The 21,619-nt window shown below is 36.7% G+C and overlaps 1 protein-coding gene across 2 annotated transcripts in view; it reads right to left on the bottom strand.

Annotated features, from left to right (window-relative positions):
* LOC134539415 (bridge-like lipid transfer protein family member 3A) overlaps window positions 1-21,619 on the bottom strand; it is a 94,452-nt gene that overhangs the window by 16,417 nt on the left and 56,416 nt on the right. For both annotated transcript variants that reach the window (XM_063381438.1, XM_063381439.1), the window contains exons 15-18: window positions 19,970-20,215; window positions 17,717-17,872; window positions 16,724-16,936; window positions 9,036-9,170 (exon numbers count right to left, since the gene is read on the bottom strand). In XM_063381438.1, the coding sequence (XP_063237508.1) occupies window positions 9,036-9,170; window positions 16,724-16,936; window positions 17,717-17,872; window positions 19,970-20,215 (750 nt within the window). The remainder of the gene's footprint in view (window positions 1-9,035; window positions 9,171-16,723; window positions 16,937-17,716; window positions 17,873-19,969; window positions 20,216-21,619) is intronic.

Below are 21,619 nucleotides of genomic sequence, written 5' to 3' on the forward strand. Positions count from 1 at the left end.
AAACCACCAGCTCAATGTAATTTCCACACTTTCAAATTCAAATTCAAGAATTTTATGTCCTGCAGCAAGCAAAGTCACTGGATGTGAATGCAGACAATGCAAATCAGGAGAGTAACCTGCCACAGCTTACGATAACGAAACATCCTATAATTTGCCGGGAAAACCAAAATCAGGATTTGAACCAGGGTGATCCAGTTTACCACTGCACCTCTTTGATCCGTGTTTTGCAACTCAAGCCACACTACATATACTGTTAATTAACTGCCAACTGTAAAAATTCAGAAAAATGGTTGTGACTAGCGTAGTACTGTTATGGTAATTTTATCATGGGCTCAAATAAAATGTAACATTCGGTTTTCTCACAACTGGTTAAAAGCATAAATCCAGAGTTCTACTTTTTCAGTTAAAAAATATATATTCATAAAATTTGAAACCACACGTTTCAGAAAATAGTGGGAACATTTAAAAAAGAAAACACACACAAGCTTTACTGCATTATCAACCATATTATATTTAACATCAATTTAATTGATTTTTAAAAGTAAAAAAAAAGCCAAAGTGACAATAACAAAATATTTTTAACATACTCATAATGCATTAAAAAGGCTTAGCAATTCATGTTGTAAAGATACTGAAAACTATTTAACAAGTATCAATACAGCTACATCAAATAGTAAACATTGTTAAAAAAACTGAAGAAAACTTTAAATTAACCAATTATGTAAATGCACATGTAATTACAAGCTATAGGTTTAAACATGTTGTTCTTTAAATGAGTCTTGCGAAGGAGAATATTGATTTAAAACAGGGGTGCCCCAACTACGGCCCAAGGTAGCAATTATCGGACCCGCCATCATTTTAACTAGCCAGTGGAGGAGTCAGTGTGGTCCTCAGGCTAGAAAGTTTGGAGACCCCTGATTTAAAACTTTATTTTGGACATGTGCCATTGCTGATTTACACTGTATGCCACAGAGAAAACCTGATGAATGAGCAGAGTAAAATGAATACATAAACACTCGGAAAACAAAAAAAGAACAGCTTATGTCAAATGTTAATTTATAGACAGCACACAGGATTCAATGGAAGGAATTAGTCAGAGCAACATCACAGCACAGACAAAAACGGTGGTCTGACAGCGATGAGACAGTTTAAACAATAGCACAAACAGACTGTCTGTGCCAGATGGCGGGAACACATCTCGGTTCCCGAAACGTCGCTACTGTTTTGTCTTAGGAAGCATACTGCGTTGGTCTGTGCTGTCACATTGTGTTGCCAGAATATCTGTTTAGTTTCATCACTGGGTTCATTTATGCATCATCGCTCATCGTATGGTTTTAATGTTGGGTTCCTCTGCTTGTCGCTATGCTATCCAGGTTGTTGTTTGTCTTTATCTACGGTTCTTGTTCAAAACCTGTCTTGTTGCTGTTAGCCCACTGTGTTCATCTGTGCTGTGCCTTTCATGGAATTCTCTTTGCTGTGTATACATTTAACATTTTTCCTTTGACCATGGCTTTTTTTTTTGTTTGTTTTTGGTGTGTTTATGAATTCATTTTATTTTGCTCATCCTTCAGTATTTCTCTGTGACATACAGTGCAAACCAGCCATTGCTCATGTCCAAATTTTGGAATTACTAAATAAGTTGAATTTAATTTTATAACTTGCTGACAAGCTGTAAGTGAACACAGAACAAAATGAAACATAAATATTGAGCATTGATCAATTATCAATCATCTAAATTAATTAATTTAGCGCATGATATTCCAGATCAAGATTTGCCTTAGCATACAAGTGCATAACCATGCAAAGTTGAACTTACACTATAACTTGTTCAGGGAAACCAAAATATTGTGTAATCGTACAAGTTCAGCGAGATTTAGTATAAGAACAATTGAACAAATAACATTTGTAACTTACACGAGCACAAAAAATGGAATCAAAAACAGATAGGTAATTATGTACCTATGCTATTAGCAAAATCACTTTCCATTAAAAATAATTTGGGTTTGAATCCTGAACAATCAGTGTCAAGGATTCTGCATGATGTAAACAAGGTAGCTTTTGCATGAGGTAAATATGGTTGATGTTGACATGTGGTAAATAAAATGGCATATCATATATTTCTGGATACAGTATGCACCGTAATCACTCTCATATTTGTATGTGTGTTACTTATAATATATTTGTATGTGTGTAAATGTGCATAAGTGCCTGTTTACACAGCCAAGCAACATTGACAATACAGATAGCAAGAAAGGTTTCATGCCAAATGATTCCCATGAGAACTTTCAACAAAACATATTATCTGAAACAATAATTTTTTTACATCATCCTCCGCCCAATGTCTTTCCAAGCCAAAGGAAACCATTCTCTTTATCACCATTACTGTTCACTATAGTTAATTCTAAATTTTTAGGTTTGTGACACATTTGCATACTTCCAATTGATTATTTCACAAAAGACGTACTTAAAGAAGCCAAATTGGAGGCAGTAATATTATTGCTGTATCGCCATAAAAAATAACATATGTAGTGAATGCTGTGCAGGATCCTGAAACTGGGGAAAAGTTTCAGGATCACTGAGGTTTTTATCCCAGGATTATCGAGAGTTATTTATGTGGAGGGCTTTTTTTTTTTCACTACATTTAATGAACAACGTAAATGTAGAGAACACTAATGAACAAACATACTGATTCATCATAGTTACTCAGAGACATAACTAACAACCTCCTGCATTAACGACTGACTGCAGTTTACCAGGAAATAGAGTTAAAAAATATCAGAGCTGTCAGCAAAAAGATAACATTAAAACAACTGTGCCCACCCGGTGGTTAAAAAATGTGGCGAAGAAAACTTGTATGGATTTGATAGAAAACATTCAGCTCCAAACGTAAGGAATAAGGACTCAATTATCCTTAGATGCTATGACATGTTTTTCACGTAGATAATAGGTACACAGCGACCTTTCAGATTTACGCCCGCCCCCACCACCTTAGTGAATTAACTATGGCCAGTTGATGTTTATCTTGACAGCTATGCAATAATTATCCTTTCCTATGGGTTGACAAAAAAAAAGGGTGAAGATTTGCTTCACAGCATAAATAAATGTTTCTCTTTTTACCCAAGTGAGCATACAAAGGACAGATAAAAAAAAGTTGTAAGATTCTCCTGTTTTCTTACACTTAATTGAAAAAATTCAATACGTGGAGTTCACGAGAGACAGAAGTGAAACTACTTGCTTATTTGGTATAGCTAGAGATAAATTATTAGTATTTTTTATTCAACAAGAGAATACTAAGGTTGCGGGTATGATATCAAAAGAATAAATGCCTTTTTCCATGCCTTGTACTGTCGCACGTTGCCTTTGCTTCTGACATTTTATTATTTTTAGGCATGATGTTAAATCACAATCTCCTGCTAAATAAAATGAAAGAAGAAGAAAAACTCCCATTGAACATAAATTACACTTATAAAGTCTATCTCAAAAGTCTATAGGTCCTTTTCACATTTCAAATCACAGTGTTCCCATACTAAAAATAAATTACACTTATAAAGCTAACAATATTCACATAAAAATGAATTAGTATACATATAGGCTAAAAAGCTAATGGCACGAATTAATAACTCTTTTCCTCACTAATAAATAATTTGAATATATCATAAATTAAATTAAATATTTTATAGTGGTGATAATCGTTAGCCGTTACTAAGGAATAGACAAAACACAAGCACTGTTACGAGAATTCCGTAGCATCACTGCTGCGTTGTTTCTACCTCTCCCCTGCTGTCTCCCCATCCGGCTGTTACAACTAGCATACAGCATACTATGCTACCTACCTATCCCCCCTTCCTTGCCATCTTCCATTCGACCGCCAATGAAAACGTTGGAGGGTGTCACCGCTGACACACTCTCCTTCTCTACCGGTTCCCCCTCCACGCACCTAACTATTCCCCTCGTGCGATCGGAATTTTCGTAACGCTCGAAAATTGTAACCCCCTCAGCAAAGAAAAATTCACTTCAAACAAAATTAAATTCATAAATTAAAAGAAATAAACCTTCATAAAAAGAGAGAACTAATAACATGAAATAGTTTTAATAATTCTCATTTGCTGTTGAAAGCTTATCAGTGCACATTTTATTCGCACCCATCCTCAAAAAGGTTTACCAGTTTTAAAGAACAGATGGAAATGAATTGTGGCCAATTGCTTATTTCAACAGCAGTTATTTTCCTATACATATTCTAGCCTGTATCTGTCTCTAAAGTTTTACTTACAAACTGGGCGTTAAATTTTTACATACAAAGTCAAAAAATAAAACTTTTCTTGTTTTACAATTTAGAGTTTGACCACAACAGTGTGAACTTAAAACACCTATCTTCACCATCAAAAAGCCTTTAGATACATATATGTTTTAATGTTATGAGAGACATTTCAGGATGTACCTTGATTCTCTATAATTTATTTTACTAGATTTTTTTTTCTGATCCCATCCCATTTCCAGCTGGAAAAATATTTTCCAACCCGAAAATTTTCCAAATCGAAAATTCTATTCCAGCACAGCTCTAGTTACCTAATAATACATGCAAAACGATGCAAAATTATAGGTGGGGAAACCTAAAAGGTGTGACTAAAATATGATATACCTGTTTGCAAAGCTGTAAGTGCGTATTCATATTTGCGCAATGCAAGCAAAATTAATCATGCAATATATATATACACACACACACATTGTCTTACACCAGATGATAAAAAATTACACAAGCCACCATCTTGTACTTGATAGAATTTTAATTATAATAATAATACTGTTCTGAAGTGAATAAAATTTCAAAATGGTATTTTAAAGTATTGTGAGACCAAAAGGTCCAATAATCTTACATGGCATGCCACAAGCAACATGCAAAATGGTAAAAAAGTGGATACCTTGATTATGGCCTGCCAAATGCCACACAAACATTCACATAGAGGCCGTAGGCAGGAAGGCATGCAAAAAATATACAGAGAAAAAAGATGTTATCACACAATTCATACAAATCTGGACAGGAGGCAAAAAACTATTGCGGTGCAGCTATTCAGCACAAAAAAAATCACACATAAAATGTATGGTAAAAAAACAAGCACCCAAAAGTTTTTAAATTTATTAAAAAGTTTTATCACATAAACTATAACAAATTACATACTAAATATTAATGGAGCAGTATTCAAAGTGTTGTGAATGAAAACTGACATTATTAGCAAAATTCTTATTAGTTTCACGAGTGTTAAAGAAATATATAAAAAAATGTAGTAAAAGTTATAGGTAACAGATTGTTACATACTTTAAATGCTTCTTGCAATGGGGAAACAAGGTAGCTTTTGTACGGGGGGGCAGGAATTCTGCAATGTTACAATTTAAAAAAAAATTCGTGGACATATGCCATTGCTAGTTTTAACTGTATGTCATTGAGAAACCACAAAAATAAAATAAAACAAAGATGATTACACATAAACACAGAAAACCAGCTAAAATCAGCCGATGTCAATTGTTAAACACATAGACAGCACAGTGAGAATACGGTGGTAGATTTAGTCGGAAAAAATATCACAAAACAGTGGGCTGACAGACAATTTTAACAAGAACAGAAAATACAGACAAAAAATCTTGGACAACACAGTGACAAACAGACAAACCCAAAAATGATACAAAACAGAAAATCTGGACACACAATGATGGCACAAATAAACACAGTAGGCTTGCTAAGACAAACAGTAACTGACATTTGTTCCTGTCATCAGGCATAAACAGAATGATGGACAATATGTGGTTTACATGTGCGTGACCACCTCTCCTAGCACGGCCAATAACAGGCGAGCACTCACCTGATTGGTCACGCACTTAAGAGCTTTTCTTATTGGCTGGTGTCAGTTTTTCATGACACGTTACTTTCTGATTTTTATTAAAGTTATCCATATATTTTTTAAATTCTATTCTTTGTTGACTGATTACCTTGATGTTGCTGACAATAAATGCTGATTCCTGTAGTTTCCTTTTAATTGGGGTGTTCTTCCAAATGAGTGGAGTAGCCTTGTCCAGGAGTATTTCATGATTACTGTCCCAAGCAAGTTCTTGTTCGGCAAGTCTTGGACAATGCTACTCCAGGAAAAACACCCCATTACAAGGAAGATACAGGAACCAGCATTTATAGTCAGCAAAAACAGGGTATTCAGTCAACAAAGTAAAGAATTAAAAAAAAATTATGGATACCTTTAATAAAAACAGAAAGTAACTTATCATGAAAAACAGACACCAGCCAATAGAAAAAGCTCTTAAGTTGGCAACCAATCAGGTAAGTACTCGCCTGTCATTGGCTGCGCTAGGAGAGATGGTCAAACACATGTAAACCCCTGTGTCCTCTATCAGTCTGTTTATGCCTGATGACGGGAACAAATTTCAGTTCCTGTTTGTCTTAGGAAGCCTATTATGTTCGTTTGTGCCATCGTTGTGCTGTACAGAATACTTGTTTAGTTTCATCGCGGGATTTCACTATACTTCACTGTGTTGTTGTGTTGTAGAGATTATCTGTTTTTTATCATCATTGGATTTGTCCGTCTGTCACTGTGTTGTCCACGTTGTTGTTCATCTGTATTTCCTGTTTTTGTTACAATTGTCTTCTTGTATTCAGCCCACTCTTTTTCTGTGCTGTGATACTTTTTCCGACTAAGTTATTCCACGAAATTTTCTCTATGTTGTCAACGTGTTTAACATTTGACGTTGGCTGATTCAGGCTGGCTTTCTGTGTGTTTGTGTATTCATCTTTCTTTTTTCATTATTGTGGTTTCTCTATGACATACAGTTAAAACCAGCAATAGGGTATGTCCATGAAAATATTTTAAAACATAACAAATTGCGAAAATCTTCCTGAAAAAAAACTATAATAATTAGCATGTACAAATTCATTAACACTCATAAAAATTTATTTGTAAGTCAAACACATTGTTCTTGCGACTGAACAAATAAATTCACTTGAACAGAGACAGTTGCAAGATAACTTCTAGAAATCAGCATGGCCTTAACAGAAGCCTGGTCCAACCAGGCTACCTGAAAGCATATAATGATCTCAAAACAACATTAAAATATATATTTTTTTAATATTGTACCACTGTCATCACACACACTAATCAAGACTTCCGAAATTAAAACGCCATAGAAGTAAAACCTGGATTTTCATTATGTAGTCATTGGGTACAGTATCTTGCACGACATCAGAGTAATATTAATATAAATTAAAAAAAATTACTTTCCATGTTTCCGGAAAAATTATCTATTAATATAAACTTTTGACTATTAAACTGTCCTGACCTTTGAGGTAAAGCTGCATGATAGATTGTACAGATGTTTGGCTCTGCATTGCCACAGGTATCATCACGAATGAGAAATATACTATTGCAGTATAACAGAATAGCTAGCAAACAAGGAGAAAAAAAATTCCCTGACTTCTCCAGGTTTAAGGAAAAATTTCCCTGAACACTGGTATCAGTTGCCAATAACAATCAATAATTCAAATTTCAAATCCTAGCTCGTAGGAATACCGAACTTTAAAATTTGCAACAGGCAATTATAAATTAGGTATTCTATCTCACTACTGGTCAAAGTGCTGATATACTTTACGAGCAAAACAAAAAGAGAGGAAAACTTTTTGTGACACTTGGATATGGACTGGAAAAATGGAAGAAATTATGTGAATGCTACAGCTTTAATTTTTCAGTAATGTAAAAATTAAAAAAATTCCCTGACGACCTAAGAAATTCCCTAACTTTTCCCTGTTGCTGAAAATTCCTTGACTTTTCCAAGTTTTCCCTACTGCTAGCCACTCTGGTTAATATCTGGTTCATAGGTGTGTAAAATAATAATTTCATGCTATTTTGAAGAGCTTAAAGCAGAAACTAGATTTATAAGACCGCTTGTCTTATGTGATGGTATTAACATCGCTGTTTCACGGAGGATGGGGAAGAACCATTTTTAGGATGAATTAACTACTTTGAGCCTGTTTTTAAGTTTGTACACTTCTACACTTATAACCCCCACATGTTGGAGTTCTGTATCTGTCATCATGCTTTGCTTATGCAATGGCCTTTTTTTTCTATGCTGCAGGGTTTAAAAGCAAAGCAGTAAAAAATATCTCCTCACGTTTTATTTATAAAACTGCTGGATGCCAAGTTTCAGTGGACTCATGTCTAGAATGAATATGACATGTTTTTTTTCTTATCTTCAATACTGAAAAGCTGACTTTGAATTAATAGCAGTGTCGACTTAGCCGGTAACTACCGTGGTTTTTGGTTATTTTATAATGTAAACATCACAATATAATATGAATGGGCCAGTCAAATCCTCCAATATTGTGAAATCTTTAGCATTTAAATCATTTTATATTTTAAAAAAATTTAAGAATATCTGAGGAAGTCATATTCAGATATTGGAACACTAGAGTCAACAAGAACATGTAGTTTTACTCTATAAAAACCTATCAAATAAGGTATTTGTATCTGTCACTAGCTACAATGCTCTGGGAATGAATGTTCAACAATTTATGGAATATTTGTGACAAAAATTAATTCTTTATATCTGAACAACATGTAAAATTTCAATGGCTAGAACGTTTTGTAAAAAAAATTAACGTTTTGTTCATGTGTTATTTGATTCCTGACTCGAGATCCAGATCCAGATTTGAGGCACTCTTTCGGTAATCCAAGTTTCTAGATATGCGCAACACCTTTCTATGTATGACCTGATGACAATCGCATACGGATTATGAAGTTCGGCCTCGTACAACATCGAGTACTTACTGCTTAACCCTACGACTGTGACATAGAGCGCAGCATCTGTCTCACTACCGGTCTCAACTATTCACTTCGCCCTTCTTCTTTCGGTCCGGGATGACTTTAAGAGGCAGGATCGCAGCCCGAGTGTTTGAATGCCACTGGCAACGTGCGAGAGGCTGGGGGTGGCTCATCTCGGCGGCCACACCGCCCACGGCAGATGTACGACAAGACGGCACGCACCTGAAACTCGTCCCACGGGATGGCCCCGCACTCGTCGACGGCCACGCCCGACACCTGCGCCGCGACGGACGACGACAGGCCGCGCGACTGCTGCACCACTTCCACTTTGCTCAGCTTGAAGGTGGACATGGACACCTGCGGGGGAGGACACCTGCCGTTACCTCCTCCCTCAGTTCCGTGTCAAGACAAGACATCACGACAGCTCAACAGTGTTGTCACAGACCTGTATCAGTGGGCATAACAACAAAAATAAATAAACACATACTGAATCAACACAACTTCAAGACCCGCCAACCTAACTTACCTTCTCTTTCTGAACATAGAGAATACCCAGAATCACTTTTCGTCAATGATTGTTATAGCACTAAAATTAACTGCAAATATATTCTTGATAACATTTGGACTTAAAAGAGTGCCACCGTTTCACAGTCATTTAAAATATACCTTGTGCACACTTCACAAAAAAAAAATGACTCTCTAGATTAATTTATAATTTTAAAAAAATTACAAAACTGAATAAAGGCATTATGTTCATAATTTCTGTTGATGTTTTTACTAACTTTTTCATTTAAGCTTACAATACTTTAGATTTATAGCATTTTATAAACTTAGTTTTTATCTTGCTTTAGTAATAATCTTGTATGTATATACCCACACATTCTTTTTAAAACAATTATTTCCTTTGATTGGCATTTATATGGTATAGTTATAAATGTTTTTATTTATTATTTTAATTTTATCATAGTAGTATTTATTGATCTCTGGTTGTGCTGTCCTCGTTTGTCCTTTTTTTTTTGTGTTTATGAATGTTGTGCCTATCAAATAAGGTTTTCTTCAACTGTAGACAGGCATGTTACAATTTAATAAATTAATAAATTAATAAATAAAATTGAATGCAACTTATAATCTTCTGCCAAAATATTTGATTCTAAGACACACTATTTATTGAAATTTAGAGATTTGAAAATGAGGTGTGGCTTACAACGTTGATGACACGCCTCAATTTACAGGCAAACTCATGAAAAATTTGAGTATGTGTTAACAGAATAGGATTTTTTTTTTTTTTTTAAGCAAGATGGTAATTTAATATGTGGCACAAGAAACAGGGACTGATAGCCCAGGAATTTTAGTGTTTAACCTAAAAAAAAATAATGTAGTTTTGAAATTTGGCACAGACGTTCCTTTGGGTGTTAAAAATTGATCCTAAAAAGTCCCCATCTCTCAGATGCTGGCTTCATACTTTTTTAAGGAAATAAGGGTGTAAGTGCCGAAATATGCATATCACGACTGTTGCGCGAAAAATATTTATTCTAATATATCAAAATTTGGTCAAAATTTTAAAGTTAAGGGCCCTTAGTCCTTATCATTCGTTTTTATTACTTTATACACCGCAAAAATTATCTTATAACCAAATTTATACTCAACTAATGGAAGTAAAATGTATCACTGCTCTATACAATCACCAGTTACATCAAATCTATCACTGATAGGCAAAAATATACCTTTATATTTTTACTGGACATCTGTATACAAATGTTTTGTTACAACTTAAACCTACAGACGTAATATTATTGGGTAATTCATTGGATTATACACGTTCATCTTTTTAATTTGGTATAATGTTTTAACATTAAATAGTAAAGTAAATCAGCTAGCGTATTTTTAATCTTTGCCCAGGAATTCCCAGTGGTCCAATACTTACGTGAACCATACTGTACCACTTTTGCCGTGAGGTAGTAAACAATTCCCAGAAATGTTTATGTGTAGCGGTCTCCCGACCTTTAACCAGAGGCTGGGGAATATAACACTTGCCGATCCGAGCCACACACACTCAGCAACTCGACACAGCGTTTGGTGAAATAAGTAAAGACAAAGTTTAACACGGTTTTTAATACGGCGTCACTGATTGCGCTAAAATTAAATTGGCGCAATTTTTGTTTCCCACATGTGACCATTTATAATTTACTGTAAGCATGGATAATAAAGTTTAACCACTTGACACGATAGACGATTCTTTATTTTTTATTGTATGAATGCTAGAATCGTTTTTTCCTGTATCTGCGGCCTGCTTCTGCAAAAGACAAGCTATCTGTAAGTAAATCTAGAATTTTTATTTTGTCAATCAAACTCGGTACTTTGCGATTCATATTCGGTTTGAAGTATTACTACGGCATTTCTATTTAGAAGACTTTGACCACAGAATCGTGTGTAACCGCACACACTGCACTTACTTTGTTACGGACACTCAGATGAAGCAGATACTGTGGCTGACATCACGAGACTGGCAGCAGTTTGTGTGCCGCACGTGTGTATGGCGGCGTGTAGCGTGCTCGTAGCCCGTGCGACAAACTGTGCGCGGCACGCGGAAAAATAAAAACAATTCAACATTTAATATTTATCTTTAAAATTTATTATTTTTATTTTTTCACCCGCGTTTAGTGAAAACTGCGGATGCAAAGTCCGCACAAAGGCGGGCCGTCTATACTGAGCGTGCTTGCCGACCTATTAGAACACAGGCGGTGTTTTAAGCCTTTTGACCTTGGTCACATCGAAACATCGCGGTTATGCAACAACGCGGGTAAAAGTTATGTCCCCCGACAACCGCGTTAAATAGGGAGTGTACTGTATCTCTGATTTATTATTTTATGCAGTCCAGCTTTGGTAAAACTGTTATAGTTATTATTTAAATTGTAAGAGAGGTAGCATTGATCTATTTGGTTTGCTGATAAATATTTGAGAAATAAGATCTTATACCTTATACGTTAAAAAAAATTATACCGTGTTTTCTGGCATAATCGTCGCACATTTTATTCTAAAATCAAGTTTGAAAAGTAGGGGTGCGACGATTATGTGGAAAAAAAAAAATTGTATGGTAAAGTTATTCATAAAAACAAAACCCGTTCATAGAAAGTACGTTTATTTTAAAAAAAGGTGGAGTATACAACAGCATGCCAAACAATTTATATTAATAATTCATTAAACTGTAGCAAGGTTCAAACCATGCTAACTGCTATTATTTTTGTAGCAGCAAACCACGGTCTGATTACCAATTTTTTTTTGCTGGGTGGATCTTTAGGTTTCACCAGTTTATTAGAAATGAACAAAAACAAGGTGTGATTCCGTCTGAAATATAATTACTCCATACTGAGGAAACTCATAACAGATACAAGAAAATATTAACCTACAATATTAATTACATTCTTAAACAGCTCTCAGGTATATTAAAAAAAAAAAAAAAAATTATTGGCCGGCCGTACATGGAATTATCAAAAGTTTCATTTACTAAAAATACATAAACCAATAAAAAAAATACAAATATGTTTAAACTATCCCAATATATATATACTTAAAGTCCAGAAATTATGTTTATCTAATTAACTGCATCTGACGACGTAATTTAAAGAAAGTTCAGAAAAGGGTCAAAAGATACAGAAGCACCGGAGGTCGGGGCTTCGTTTCCCGGAGATCACGCGGGTACATGATGCCAGGGCGCTTGTGTCCTGTTGAGGAAAGGAGATGAAAATGCCAATTCGGCGTCCGGCTCTCGGACCCTGGCTGGAACAGTCCGAATCAAAACTGATCAGAACTTGTACACAGACAGTATACGGGGCAGAAAATGCCCGGAAAAGTTAAGGGGAGGTTGGGGAAAGTCGCGGATCGTCACTCACCAGACAGGGGAGTTGGCTTCTGTTTACAGATGCGTCGCCAGCCAGGAACTGAATCCCGCGAATACGCGGCTGGGCGCGGTCGTTTTCATCATTTCCAAAAATATTAAAAGAAAAATAACTATTACATTTTGTACTACGCAGACGGACTAAACTACTTGAAAAAGATTATAGGGATAGCATCCCTTATTTAGGCGACTACATAGTCGGTTGCGGCCGGATGGAAGTCTTGCAGTGTCTCGTCGACTCGCCGATAATCGCAAAGTGGTCCGTCTGCAGTCGCGACGCGAAGTGTCCCACGAAGAACCGCTTCTCGTAATTAAAAGTAAATCTTGAATCAAAAGTGGAGGGGAGGGGGCTGGGAGTCCGGACCGAAAGGTCTCGAAGTTCCCCGAGTGGGCGTGGGCGTCATAAAAAAACTCTGACGGATGTCTCGAAGTTGGTAGCACTGGCCGACTTTAGCGCTACCTGTTGAGAGGTGTCTGAAATAAAAAAGAATCAACTCGCCCAAGGCGTCTGCTTAAACCAAGGGTTAAGGGGGCAGTCAGGTGCTACACTCTGGCGGCCTACAGGGTAAGTTGGCTGGGCGGTTAGCGAATTTGCCGCTAGGTATCGTGTGCGGTCCATCTTGGCACACACATTTTTTATGCAAGGCGTCCTTGGAGACGGTCGCTGTCTGCTGGGGTCTCTGACCGGTCATTGCTCTTAGGCGAATTCTTAGAACCGAGTGGGAAGGGGGGTGGGGGAAGGGGGGGGGAGTAAACGCAACGACGCTGGGAACAAGCATCCATGACGTGCTTCCAGGGGAGTGAACCTAATACGTATTCGTGACAGTAAAGGCTATGGTCAGCTCGCCTCTGAGAAATGGTAACAGCTCGTCCAGAGCTGCAGTATGCAGTTTTAGTCATGAAGTGAAGTAACGTTACAGGCCTGGGACGTGCCTGTAAGCGAGGGAAATTTTAAACTGGCTGCCAGCAAAGTCTTAGATCTGCAAAAGATCCTATAGGTATGTGGGAAAGGTGCTTCAATCTACTGGCACGAAGTTTAACTTAGGGGAGTACACCAGCCTAACAAAGTGTAAATCGCCCTTTAGTAACCAAATTATAGAGCAAATAAAATTTTCAAAAATAATTTAAAATTATAATAAAATTTTAAAAAAAAAAGTGTCGAAATTCCTAATTTCCGGCACAAAACAAAAAACTTTCTTTAACTTTAAATAGAAAAACAAAATCTGTGACATGAACACAAGCGACTTCAATCTGTGACGTAAACTAACGTGTAACTACCGTCATAGTATACACTTACCACGAAAGAGTGCAGGCTATCAAATGTAGTTAACTCGGCACTTGATAGAGAGCGCGCGTTGCATGAAATCGCCGAGATATCGATATTCGACTACGTGCGCGCACTCTATACGGGAAGCAACAACCAAACATGAATGATGCCTACTAGCGCTGGCTACATGTTTATAAGCGGTACACCGCGGCGACACAGACTATCAGTTAAAGGAAATAACGTTTAAAAACGTCTTTAAAAGAAAATTTACACGTCAGACAACTTCGTATTTTCGTTAATTAAATAAGTCAGTGGTAATGTCCGTATAATTATTAGATTTCTAATTTAAAATACATCGTTTTATACGGAAAAGATACGTACACAAAGCGCTCTGCATCTAATAGCGGGACCAAAAACATCATGTGAAGTTTACACGAGAAGTTTTTTATCCCAATTTTGACGACCTATAATATAGGTGCGATGATATGCGAGTGCGATGATTATGCAATAAAAGAGGGTACTTATAAAAATAAAATATAAGAGGAAATCTAGGGACCGACGGAGCTTTGAACCAGTGCCACGGAGTGGTTACGTGGACGTTTGATGCTGGTGTGCGTGCGTTCTTGGCGTGTGACATGACGAGACCAGCTGACTGCCGATTGGCCGAGTGCTGCGCAAGGAGGAGGAACTGCTGTGCTGACGACAAAGTCTGGACACGAGCGAGGCGACTGGTGCAGCAGTTAGCGAACTTCGCTGCCGCCCCGATGGGGGCTAACCATCGACAAGACCATCGGCACCACAAGTTGAAGCAAGTCCATCCACTCCTTTTGATATTTCTGGTGATGGAAGAAGATTTAGTCAACTGTCTGCATCAATCGCCGTTTGCTGGCTTAGTGAACTTTAACTTTTGCTCGTCCAGCCATGTCAGTTTATCCATCAGAAGTGCGATTTGGAATAAATGGTAAAAATGTAATTTTGCGCACGTGAACCATGCCCCAACTGCGGCTTTGGAGTGTAACAGCAATTTTAAGCAACATTTACTGAACTTTGCCGTTGCTATTTGCAATTCAACCAACTTGATATTTTTATGTGCCACATCACACATTTATGAACTAAGCCTTACTACTATTAAGAAACTTGTGCACATTTGACGGTATTGGATTTCAGAGTAGAGACACAGTGATGTCAATGACTTTTCCATCTGCATTCAACTTTGGTATTTTGTTCGAGGCCTATGAAACTGATGGCATTTTGCAATGAATAATACATATTGTTCAATTTAATTGCTGTGCCTTGATCGTAGGATTATCAAGCAATATAGGACTGATAATATTTTTTTAAGAATTTATTTTTATTAATATTTGCAGATTTCAAAAATCTTAAAATAAAATAAAAAATTATAATTTTAAGATTGATATATTTTGGGTACCCATATTTGTGTCACAAAGGTTAAAGAAATTCTGCTGGCTGCTTTTTAGTTTAAAGTTAAATTTAATGTAATATTTTTAGCGTATATTTTAAGCAGGAATTATTTTGGATTACATATTGAATATTTGCTGTGAGGCCAATATAATTACGTTACAGCCTTGCTTCTTGTTAATGATTTTTGGTGTTACTTGTAACTGTGCGTTTATCGTTAAAATGTTAATAACTTTATATAAGTCATGCTTATTTTTGATAAAGCCCAGTTTCATGTTCCTTAACTTTGCTTTGCTTCTGCTAATGTTTTCCTTTTAGCATCATTCCTAGGCACTGGAGAATTTAGTAAAGTCATTTATAAATTTTTGTTTTAATATTTGCCACTCCAGCGAGAGAGCAACGGACTTGTTCGCCTTTGCTAACCAAGTTGGTTGTCCGGTAAGGGTGTGGCAAGAGGGGAAGGGGGCTGCTTTTGCAAGCAGCCATAGAGATGAGAGAAAGGTAGCCGGAGGGATCTTGCAACTAACTCCATTTGTGACCTCTCACTCCGCTCTCTCTTCCCCTTCCTCCATGCTTTCAAATATGCTATCCTGTTTCATCTGTCACAGCCCTACCTTTAAGGAAGCAGTTAAAAGTGAAATAAGTGATGCAATTTAGTGGCAGGGTGCTTATTTTTCCTACTGAGCTCTTCCCCAAAGCTGACAGCCCAAAAAAGATTTCTGCCACTTGGAGCGAAATAAGTATAAAACAGCGGCACTGCAAGACATGTAGAGATCTGCTAACTACATAAAAACATTTTGAGGTATGTAAAACTTGGTAGAAACCTTTTTTGTTCACAAATAAATTTTCAAAAGTTTTTATTCAAAGCATTTTTTTGCTATACAATGTACTATTTTCGAGATACTTTTGACGAGAGAGAGTTGTGAAAACACAAAATTATGTAAGAATTCCTATCAAAGATAAAAAAAAATTATAAAATCAAAACATTAAAAATCACATTTTGCAAGTTTATCAGACTGCGAATTTTCCAGATATCTAAGCATGTGAGATCTGCCTTGATAATCAAATATACATTGTACATCTTTTACATGAAAAGAACCACGCAACATTTTTAGGTTTTCGAGTTACCTACACCACGTGCGAAAATAGCCTATAAAGTGTTTACATAAATAGAACCATTTACCTTTCAATCTGCAACGAGCTAAACCGACCATCTGGTTCGATTTGACACGACAACCATAACTTTGTAACCCTGTTTTCTCAGCGTCATGCACAGGTTGTATTAATGCAGTAGGTACAGTTTGAAGGGGACGGCAGGACGGCACGCACCAAGTCCTTCCTCTTGCAGGCACTCTCGACGGAGCGCTCGCTGGGCGTGCTGGCCGGCACTCCCTCCTCCAGCACCTCGCTGGCCACTTCCAGCGCGCTCTGCGCGTCGCTGGCGTCCACACGGAACATGGCGTCCACGGTGCGGTCCTCCGCTGCCAGGTTCACCACCACGTAGTTCTCGCTGTCCGACGAGGCATCGCTGCGCAGCGACAACTGCCGAGTTGTGACAAGCACTTCGTCACACACTCACACAGCTACGCATCAGGCCTTATTTAAATATAAACAAATAGATTTTAGAAGAGAAACTTCTTTGGTCGCGATGAAAGTAAAATTTTCACGGCCGAATTTTGGCGGAACGTTTTCGTGGAAAATTTGTTGTTAAACATTTCTGACACGAAAAGGACATAAAATAGGTTACTTGGCCAATGAGATATATACGAAAGCAGTATGCTATATACGTTGCTGGGCTCGTTTTTGTTCTCCCCTCTTTGTGAGATGATTCGGGTAGTACTATCTATGCGGGAAATTCAGGGACTATCTCAACAGAACTCTCTACACTGCTGGTTGAACAAGGAGGAACACAAGCGTGCTGATAGCCAATATAAAAGTCAAGGCACTCATAGTTGACTGTATAGGATACCTATATCCATTTTATCTTTTATGTAACAAGTGCATGCGCACACACTTACTTATTCATTCGTTCATTTATCTCTCTTGGTTCTAGTTTTTTTATTTTTTGACTGGGGGTCGAATCATTGCACAAAGAGGAGAATGAAAACTAGCATAGTAGCATGTAGCATAGTATTCTCTTTATATCTTTTTGGCCAAGTACCTATTCTCTGTCCTTTTCACATCAGATACGTTTCACAATAATGTTTCATGAGAAAGCTGCAAAAAATTCAGCCTTAAAATTTTACTCGCATCGCACCCAAAGAAGTTTCCCTTCAAAAATTATGAGAACAGAAAAGTAAAATGAAAGGAAATGTTAGTTACGGTATCGTCGTCAGAAGCAGTTTTGAGCGCGGAATCCAAGGACGTCATGAGACTACTAAAGCCTTTCTTCACGGACGAAATGCCAGCGTTCAAGTTGTTGGGAAGACCCATGTTTGTGAACGGCCCCGGTGGCATCGGGCCATTTGCCGGCTTTATCTGCAACAACATAACGACTTGTATGAGTTTCAAGTAATCTGTGACATAATTGCTTTTAATGATGGGGTTTATAATACATAATACCCAAAATAGGAATTTATTTCTTTTTAAGATAGAGAAGTTGCAAGACTGTTTTAGTGTGCATATTATAATCACTTACTATTGTTTTGTTCTTAAGGAAAACAAAAAGTGAAACAAGAGCAAACATTTTGTTTTGCAAAAAATAAGCGAAGAAGTAACAACAAATATTCTTCAAGATAAATAAAAGTAATGTGTATAATGAATAACAAAAAATTTATTTATTATTACTAAAGTGAATTTTGTTGTGCCCACAAGCATAACTCTCAAAAATTTTTTAGGTACTTGTGTGAAACGGTGACTTAGTAATTACCATTTACAGTATTTTATTGCAGTAAGGTCAGCATTATTCCCATTTATAACTTTATCTAAATACAAAAATTAAATTGCAAGTCAATAGGCTTCTGTGAATCATATTTTTTGTAATTGGATTCAAAATTTGAATCTAATATTCAAATTCACGAATATTGAATATTTTTTAATATGAATATAACATACAGTAACACTGTAATTTTTTTTCACACTTATAGAAATCCAAGAAAAAGTAATTCAAAATACAGAAAAAAATAAAAATTAGAGAAATATATACTAGATAAACTTGATGAGGAAGAATACAAGAGTGGTGTAAAAGGCAAGAAAATAAAAAAAAAAATGTGGCAATTTATTTTCTTAAATCACTGAAATTAAATGATTGAGAACGGTTTTGTTAATCAAACCAATATTGTACATACAAATTTAATAGTTTAAATAATTTTTAATCAGAATTACAGATTTTTTTTTTACGTACATAAAATGATGCAGTAAATAAATACCAATTTCTGAATTAAATATTCTTAGTGTTATGCATGACACAATATTTTCATTAAAATTTTCTGTGAACGGATCCCACTTGCTGTATCTATTGATTAAAATATTTTATTTTACATGTTGTGTGTTGAGTCAAATATAAACTATTTACGAATGTAAAGTGTTTTTCGAAAACTTTCAGGCTTATACCTGACATAAATGTTTGAATATAAGAAGGCCAATTCTTACAGACTGTACTTGTAAGTAAACACATACAAAACACACTGGGAAACATTTTTTTTCTCACACCTTAACCCCAAATGTGCCACTATAGTTATCTAAACTTCAGACCCATGCATCCACAAATAAATATGTTTTGCAACTGCTATTTACCAGCCTGTATCTAAGAACAAAAAAGGTATGTAATTTTCCAATTTTCTTTAGAGCAGTAATGTTATCAGTGTCATCAGTAACCTTGTGACTTGTCTCCTACCTTAATTAATTACATATTCCAACTGATGATTACAAATCATTGGTATGAAGCTCCATATTACTCATCGGACACTCCACTGGATGCCCTTTTAGGTGGCTAGGAAGGCATTTAGATTGTTGGGAGAGTAATGATAGGGGGCTCATGTGTTCGCAGATTTAAGGAGAAGCTATTTTACTGTGGGTTAAAAGTGAATCAATGGGCTTTTATCTTTGTAGTATTATCATCCCAAACAAAACAAATAAAAAAGTGAAAATATTTTTTTTTTTTTTAACTTCTGACATCCTTTAATTTTATTTTAATAATTTACAGGCATGTAAGTGAAGAAATCAACAGGATGAACTTTTGAGTAAATATCTACAAGCAGCCAAGGCACTTAGGTGATTAAGGGGCCCGCCTAGTCGTGGGGTTTATCTGCGTTAGTAGGCGGGATGATATGTGCGACACTCACTGGTGCTTCTAGCGCGGTATCACCTTTGGGCACAAGGCTTTGAACTATAAAAACTTTTGAGATTTGAGCAGTAACCATAATATCATATGGCAGAGGAATGAAGATATAATTGAAGTCCCTTGAGTGCTTTCAAGAATCATTACCAGGTGTTTCATACCTAAAAATAACTCTGAAAAAAAAAATGCTTTTTAGCCATTATCACTTTCTAAAAAAACAGTTTAAAGACAACCAGAATCAGAACTGCTCATCCGCCCTCACAAAAGACAACACTGGGATATCCTTGCGCACTGACCCCGGAGGAGGACCGCGACTCCTGCCCCGAGAGCTCCAGCGAAAGGGAGGACATCTCGCTGACCGGGGTGTCGCCCTTCCTGCCGCTGAGCGCCGCGCCGCCGCCCGTCAGCGTGCCCGTCGCGCTCCCCGCCGTGCCCGTCAGCTCGTCCGGGATGCTGAACGAGTCGGGCATCATGGACTCCCCGTCCCCGCCGGCGTACTCCTTGCCGGGCGACTGCGACGGCATCACCAGCGTCACCTCCACCTGCAACACCCGTCCCCTCGCGGTCAGTCCTACATTCCAGGTCGTCTTACATTTATGATCATTGTACATTCCAGGTGGTCTTATATTCCAAGTATGCTTTCATTTATGATCATTGTACATTCCAGGTCGTCTTATATTCCAGGTCTGCTTACATTTATGATCATTGTACATTCCAGGTGGTCTTATATTCCAAGTCTGCTTACATTTATGAACATTGTACATTCCAGATGGTCTTATATTCCAAGTTATCTTACACTTTTATTTTTCTAGTATATATTCTAAATGGATGTTTACTCAAAAATGTGTTGAATGAAATTACTAATTAGGGCTTAACGTCTTATAGAAAATGGGATGGTTAAGGGCAATAAAGGGGTGACGAGATGAGAATGCAGCATTGACGGCATGTAAGGGCAAGGGAAACGGGAGCACCCACAAAAAAAAAAACACAGCTCACAATAACGTCTGTCACGTTCACCCTGCATGATAAATATCTGGGTTTTACCCCACTGGGAATCAGAACTGTACTACTTTGGAGGCAGGTGCGTGATCTCGTAACTCAACCACCATGTCTGTTAATGGTTGAAATTGTATTCAATTTATGGTGCCTACATTCAAGGTGTTATATGAACATATATGAACATATTTATGGTATGTTTGGACATAAATTTATAGGTAGAATATATTAAAGTCTAAAAACATTCATAATAATATCAAAAAGCAGACAAATTGATTTTTGTATTTTTTTATATTGGGTGATTTTGGATCAAAATCATTATTCACAAAGTGTTCAAACAACACTTTAATAAATTTTTCTCTGACTTCTCCCTAGACTTCCATGATCAAAAATTAAATTTCCCTGTCTATTTTTTGTAAACATTTCCCTATTCTGCAATATTCTAAAGAAATAAAGACAATCCAGCCTCCCCCATCCCCATAGCTGTACTAGTTCAAACAGGACCTTACATACCCCATTTAATAGTGTGCGTGAATATGCATAAAAACAACATCTGAAAAGAAATGCTTTCTCAGACTGGGTGATGGCAGACTAGAGCATGATATTTTCTCCTCAAATTACTATCACTGGGGAATTTCCAAGACTCTTCCAGGATTTCAAGTAAATTTTCTGACTTTCCCTGACTATCAAATCTGAACACCAATTATTTTACAGCAGAAACTATTAGCAACAGCTGGTAACTATTAATAACAAGGTATTCCCATTATGTGCAACGGTGAAACAGAGCAAAAAAATTGTAATGTGAAATGATATAACAAGGTTTACAGCAGGAGTAGAGGAATTGAATGATATCAATGAAAAAGTACGAATGAGATGGTATGGACATGTGCAGAGAGTGAGGTCGCCTAGGAAAATGACAGAGTTAAAGTACACAGGAAGAAAGCCCCAAG

This window comes from Bacillus rossius, chromosome 15, assembly GCF_032445375.1.
Source record: "Bacillus rossius redtenbacheri isolate Brsri chromosome 15, Brsri_v3, whole genome shotgun sequence".
NCBI lineage: Eukaryota > Metazoa > Arthropoda > Insecta > Phasmatodea > Bacillidae > Bacillus > Bacillus rossius.